Source organism: Limulus polyphemus, unplaced genomic scaffold, assembly GCF_000517525.1.
Source record: "Limulus polyphemus unplaced genomic scaffold, Limulus_polyphemus-2.1.2 Scaffold417, whole genome shotgun sequence".
In the NCBI taxonomy this organism is placed as follows: domain Eukaryota; kingdom Metazoa; phylum Arthropoda; class Merostomata; order Xiphosura; family Limulidae; genus Limulus; species Limulus polyphemus.
Genome location: NW_013666027.1, coordinates 507,615 through 514,850, shown reverse-complemented (window position 1 = coordinate 514,850; position 7,236 = coordinate 507,615). Strand labels below are relative to the sequence as shown.

Here is a 7,236-nt window from a genome sequence, read left to right as displayed (position 1 = left end):
CTAAATTTATTTATTATATCTGCTGTTGTGCTGTTATATAATATGAAGAACTGAATAGTAGCCAATGACACTTTTTTCTTCACTTCACCTATTCAGTGTATAGGTTTTTCTCATAGTGACTACAAAGCATGTTCACACCAAAAGTATATTTGATACTTTTCACTATGATATAGGTCCATGTTATCTCTCTCTGGTTAACTTTTATTCAGAGTTACTGATGAGGTGTAGATCTCTCCAAAAATAATATAACCCAATAACACACGTTGATCAAAGTGTAGGTTGAACTGGACCCCAGTTTATTTATTGTAGCTTGCACTATGCTCTCACCAGGTGATTATTGCTTTGTCACATTATTTTAGTAGATGTGGTTTAAAGAACAATAAAATTAAATGATAACAGTTATGAAAAAGTTAAAGGGCTGAAGATGTTAGCATAAAGAACTGTAATTTTTTGTTATAAGTAGTCATTCTAGACAGAAAAGAAGGATAACTTAGATTTATTTTGTATTTTTTGTTATGTGATGGTTACAAGGTTGGTCAAATTAACAGTTAGTGTTAAGGTATAGAAAATAACAGAAAAAATCTAATGTTTTATTGAAAAAATAACTATTTGTTTACGAGGTTCTGGAGGTTGTGTAATTGAAATGCAAAACTGTAAGATGAAAAAATATTTTTATTCTTAACTAGAAAATCATCATGCACTTAGACTGATCAAGAGCCTGAGTCAGACTCAGTAAATCTGCAGAAAAATCTTTAGCAGAATTCTTAATTAAAAATTTTGATTTTCTGCACAACATACTTGTAATTCTTTCTAAAAGATTATAAAATTTTGTAAAGATACAATAAGTAAATTTATAATTATACTAGACATTAATTCTCCAGTACGGGCCTGGTTCAATGGATTGATCCTGTGCATGTAAGGTTAAACTATTTGTTTCCACATAAGTAACATCTACCAAAAATATTACAAAGACCAATAATTTTCATAACCTAAAACCACTGCAGAAACAAAATGTGTAAGTAACTAGTTGCATCTCCAATGTTCAATAAATATGATTTTTGTTGCCAGTGGTTGAGTTGTTGCAAACTGTCAAACAGATGTCAGGTGTCTTTAGATTAGTTAGAACAAATGCATACATGCATATAAAAAGTAAAGGGATTTACAATTTCTTTGAATTGCTAACTTGTTGGTATTATATACTTTCAATAGGATCTTGAAATATAATCAGTAAAAACCCATCTTCAATAATGGTGACTGTACCTGGACCAATAAATGTGTTTTGACATTTATCCATTATATTAATGGGCCATATTTGGAATAAAATATACCACTAATGAACGATCAGTGGTATTTGCTAACTGACTAGTTGTGGCATAGTAATAAATTACATTCAACTAATTGATTATTCTCTATTAATGAAATTAATTGCCCAGTTCTACTGCTTGTTAATTCACATGTGATGTAAAGTACATGGTTATATAAAGGAATGTGTTTAGGATATATACAAAAATTTCTGGTTGCAGTAGTTTTCTGCTGATTGTGTGGGTTTTTTGTGTGTTAAGTACTATATGAACAATGGAAACTAGAAATGTTGTGGCAGTGAACTGATCATAGTTTTTTATTTTAATGATGATATCCAGTTGAAATCAAACATTAGCCATTCAGGCTTTGTGAAACTTGCTACAGCTAGACATACTGAAGAATACTAAGTTTATATGTTAAATACTTAGAATCATGAAACATACCACTATCAAAATTAGATGTTCATGTTTTACAACAGTATAAGTATCAGGTGAACCTTTGTAAATGCCTACCATGGTTGAAAATCCTTTTTTTTCTTCCGTGTTTTCAATAAATTAACGTTTTTAGTCAGGTTCTGAATAAATAATACTAGCAGTTAACAATTCAATTTGGTAAGTAGTTTTTGTTTCAAGGACTGAAAATATTTTCCATTGAGAACAAAGTTGCATACAGGATTTACTTGTTTCTGAATATGTAAAATGCCTTGGTTTGCATTCTGAAGCTAGTTTTATCATTCTGAGTTGATTTCATTCTTTTAAATATTAAAAGTTCATATTACATTATAAAACAAAAGTAACTGTTCGTTTTGTGACTATACTTATATCCATTAGGCCAACATGACTGAATGCAAATGACAGTGTAGTCACAGACATAAATTGGTTGATTTCTGATTGGTGACAAACAAATAACATCTACTTTGATTTTAAAATGTATTAATTTTTTCGAGTTATATACATTTTATTCAGATTGTCACAGTTTAGCACTTCATTATTTCATTCATATGTACATAAAAAGAGTGATTAGCTGTTTTCACAGCAACTTACGAAAAATGTGGTTTAGCATTACAGTAGATTTTTAGTTATGTTTGATAGTTATACTATGCAGGTATACAATAAAGAAAAGCTTTTAGATGAACAACAGTTTTCTAATGAAACTGGAGAAAATTGTAATTGTAATAGCTGTTTGTAATTGTGTGTTTATATAGTCTAATTCTGTAAATTGCATCAAAAGTATATACACAAAAGTTCAACACTTATATAACAATGATGAAAAATACAGAAAGTAAAACCAAAATTGTCACAACAAAATTGACCATTATAATATTTATAAAAACAAATACAACTAAAACAATTCCACTGTTGTGCCAGTAACACAAACAAAATAAGAAAATTAAAAATTATGCTAATTGTAAAGAAAGTACAATAGGTATAATTATTAAATGGAAAAATGTCTGTAACAATAGATTCCAAAAGTGTCGGACATAATCCAAAATATGCAGATGAGAAAACAACAAATGGGGTTTAGTTAGTGGGTGCTATAACTCACAATTTCCCCCAAACCTACTACTACTCACTGTCTGCAGCTGGTTGTGAGTATGATAGTCATCTTTGAAAGCCATTCTTGTTATTAAAAGACTGCACTTAATTTCAATGTTTGTGAAACACTTGGCCTCTAACTGATGACAAGTATTACCAGATAACAAGAACTGCGAAACGTTTACGTAGATAGTTCAGTTATTACTGAACATCCATCATTTTCCTTTATCGTTATTCAAGGCTACTTGAAGTTGACTTTTCCAGGTCCAGTATATATAAATTGAGTCAAATCTAATAATAAAATTAGATTTAGAGCTGATGCTTACAGAATCTGGTGGTTTTGAACTACTAGCATCCTCTTACAGATTGCATATTATAAAGGAAGGTAGCCATAACATCTGTAAAGGATTTATTATTTAACAGGTTATGATATTTGTTACAAAAGAGTTTAAAAACACAAATAATTTTCCATGTTTTATAAATATTAAAAATTTATTCAATTGCTAACAAATTATCATTATCTATAAAGTACTTAATTGGGAAATGATTTTCCAACTGAATATAGGGAACTACACTATTTGGAGAGGGTAAACTAAGGATAGGAAAATTAAATTTCTGTTGTTTATCAAAACTGGCCAATTCTACTCAACCTTTATAATAATATCTGTATATTAAAAATGTGCACCATGATTAATGTTACATCATTCTAATTGAAGATCTGTGGATATATTTTAAAGGGATCAAAATTGATATTATTAATAGAAATTTAATCATACATATATAGTAAAAGCATACAAATAGAATCTGCTAATTGTTTCAAAAAGGTGTTTTCATAAAGTACAGATACAAATTAGCCAATTACTTGTTTAAATGGATGTTAATTTAAAACAATACAGTTATATATATATATATATAAATTAAGTACCTTTTTAAACTGATTTTTAGTGAAATTATATTTGGAGATAACTAAAGTTTGAACAATTAAAATACTAAAGGCTTATCAAATTTTTTAAATCTGTTTTAGTATGTAAAAATAGAAATGTCTGGTTCCAGAGAATTTAAAGTAGTTAAACATTCCAAAACTACTGACATTTTGTTTTTATTGAGTGTAACAGAGACAGAGCTAGTAATACTATGTATTGAACTAGTAATAAATCTAAGTTTAATAGGTATGTCATTTTGCTGTTGTATAAAAAATAAATAGTGAATTTAATATTTATAGTACATTCTTATGGCTTTCTGTAGATTAGTAATAATTAGAGCTGGGTGGTTAGTGATATTTTTTATTGATTAGTCAGTGCCCCCCCCCCCCCGATTTGTACAGTATTCCTTAAACAGTGATATGTATAAACAACAATAATAACAAAACAAAATTGCACCAGATACTGCTAGCCTACCCTCTAGTTAGCAGTTCAAAAAAGAAAAATAAAGTTAGTGGCAGTTGCCTGCCCTCTAGTCAGTAGCTCAAATTATTTACAGTGGCAAGACAGCCTTAGTAGCTTTGCCATAACAAACACAAGGCGAGCAAGTTTGGTGGCAGTGGGAATCAAACCCAAAACCATTTAATCACAAGCCCTTCCCTGGATTCACCAAAGCAGAACAAACTTGAAAGTAAAAACATTTGTAAGGCTAAAATTGAGCAGAGCATGGATATACCATTACATATCTTTATGCTTAACAACAAATAAATGTGAGAGAAATATTCTGATTACTTGGATAGTTGGAATAACTAAAAATATTAATAACTAGAAACCCTAATTTTGATTGATTATTTTTTGTGATAATCAATTTCATTGTAATTTTGATTAATTGATTGCTGTAAAAATCAAAAACAATAATCTAGAAACCCTAATTTTGATTAATTATTTTTGGGATAATCAATTTAATTGTAATTTTGATTAATTGATTGCTGTAATAATCAAAAACAGTAATAATTGGAAACACTAATTTCAGTTTGGTTGGAAATGTTTCATCTTGATTATTTTTGTGATAATCAATTTCATTGTAATTTTGATTAATTGATTGCTGTAATAATCAAAAACAATAATAATCAGAAACATTAATTTCAGTTTGGTTGGAAATGTTTCAACTTCAATACTTTTGTGGATTATAAAGGATAAAACTAGTCATTAATAACATTTATGTTTTAAAACTATCACAATTTAAGATTTTTCTTTATCCTTTATTTTAATGCTAGTACAAAATGGAAAGTAATCACAATCTAAATTTAATTAAATAGAAAATAGGATCTTTACTATGATAATTTTTAAAGTTAAAACAAATCTTTTGTGTTTGTGTTAATGCTTGATTTTGATGTTATTGTTTTTTTCTTGCATAATAGGTTTTTAGAAACCAGACACAAAGACCATTACAAGATCTACAATCTGTAAGTTGTAAACATATTGATTCTTGATGAATTGATAAAAAGTCAGTTTATTATGGAAATTTCACATATTATTAAACAATTATACTTGTATATGTAACTTTTTGATATTTTTAAAATGTTATTTAACCTTCCAAAACTTGTCACAGTAGAAAGCTTATCTTAAGAGTATTGTTTTGTACATGTAAAGTCTTATTTTTACAAATTATATTATTTGTCTGGATAATTTTCATGTAACATTTACCAGATATTTTATCAATTACAAAAATCATCTATAAAGTTCTGATTATTTGTGAAATAGTTTAAGAGTTCTTGTCTAAATTTCTAGAGCCTGAGTTAATGTGATATTTATGTAAAACATGACATGTGTACATACAAGTCTTCACTGAATAATTTTTTTGTTGAACCCTGCTGAAAAAAAAATCATTCTCTCAAGTTTTGAATATGTTATCAAGATACAACTTAAGGTAGACTTTTAAGGCTTACAGAATCATTGTCAAATTGTCCTACATGTTACAAATAGAACACAAAATAATAGTCATATTCACTAAATTACCAATTATATCTAGAAAATGTGTGTGAACACAAATTTTAAATTCCTACATTAAAAGGATAAAAATGTTTTATACCATTGATAAGAAACTAAGTGTTAATTGTCTCGATAATAAAGTCAGTATTTAAAGAATGGAGATTATTGTAGGTTAACTGGATAATAAAGTCAATATTTAAAGAATGGAGATTATTGTAGGTTAACTGTATAATAAAATCAATATTTAAAGAATGGAGATTATTGTAGGTTAGTTCTATAGTAATGTATTTGTAGGCCCTCATTTGATTGAAACTGTAATCAGTTGTGAAGAAACTGGGATTTTACTGAATTGAATTAATAATATTTTCTCTCTAGATGCTCTGAAAGAAGTTATGACACAGGCAAGTTCCATCAGCGTGTAGCACAGTATCCTTTCGATGACCATAACCCTCCAAGACTTGAACTAATGAAGCCATTTTGTGAAGATGTTGACCGTTGGCTTTCTCGTGATAATAAGAATGTTGCTGCCATCCATTGTAAAGCTGGGAAAGTGAGTTATTATTTTGCAAACATAAATCCAGTCTTTTTTTTTTCTCAAAGAGAACAAATCTGTGTTTTTGGAATGCACTTATATAAAAATCTCAAGTAATTACTCATATCCAACACACTTATGTTTTGCAAACTAAAATCATCAATTTTATTTTTAGATTTATCTCATATGAACTTCTATGGGAATGGATTCAAAGTGGGATAAAGAAATTCTAATAATAAAGATGAAGAAAGTTGATAACATACACAATATATTTATTTACAAATACTTTGAATGTTTCAGAATACACCTGTTTCATCTTCAGGGAAATCTGGAAGTAATAGTATAATTATACTTATTAACAGATGCTATAGTAACTTTATTAAATCTCTCGACACGGGCTTGGTCAATTTGACTGACCACATGACCTCTTTGTACTCGATTAAAGTCTTTATAGATTTAATACTTCTGACTTTCAATACAGTGTGTATAGCTTCACAAAATTTGGCAGTCTTTCAGTTCATACTATATGTCTTTAACAAATAAAAAAAATCATATTTTTTAGTGAAGTATTTTTAATAAAATAAAATATAAATTTGTTCATGAATATATTGAGTTATTTGTTTTTAATAGTCCGTGTGCAAAGTAATTTTCATGTTAAAATTAAAAATACTTTTCCTCATCTCATAAATCTCAAGTTTCCTTTGTGTAATCCCTAAAACCTCCTAAATGCATTTCAAACATTTTGTTTCAGTAAAACTTTATAGTTTATCTGTTATTTTCTCAACCCTATCTCAAAACAGGATTGGTCAAATCGACTTACCTCGTAACCACCAAAAAGAAATCGAAATAAACCTAAATTACCCTTTTTTTCTTTCTAAAATGACTTCAAATTGTAACATGAAACTACATTCGTTTATTCTAAGTAGATCTAAGTTCATAATAGTATACATCTATT

General features: G+C 28.1%; 1 protein-coding gene across 2 annotated transcripts in view; it reads left to right on the top strand.

Annotated features, from left to right (window-relative positions):
- LOC106458103 (phosphatidylinositol 3,4,5-trisphosphate 3-phosphatase and dual-specificity protein phosphatase PTEN-like) overlaps positions 1 to 7,236 on the top strand; it is a 35,450-nt gene that overhangs the window by 12,448 nt on the left and 15,766 nt on the right. For both annotated transcript variants that reach the window (XM_013917561.2, XM_022384246.1), the window contains 2 exons: positions 5,179 to 5,223; positions 6,125 to 6,299. In XM_013917561.2, coding sequence (XP_013773015.1) covers positions 5,179 to 5,223; positions 6,125 to 6,299 — 220 coding nt within the window. The remainder of the gene's footprint in view (positions 1 to 5,178; positions 5,224 to 6,124; positions 6,300 to 7,236) is intronic.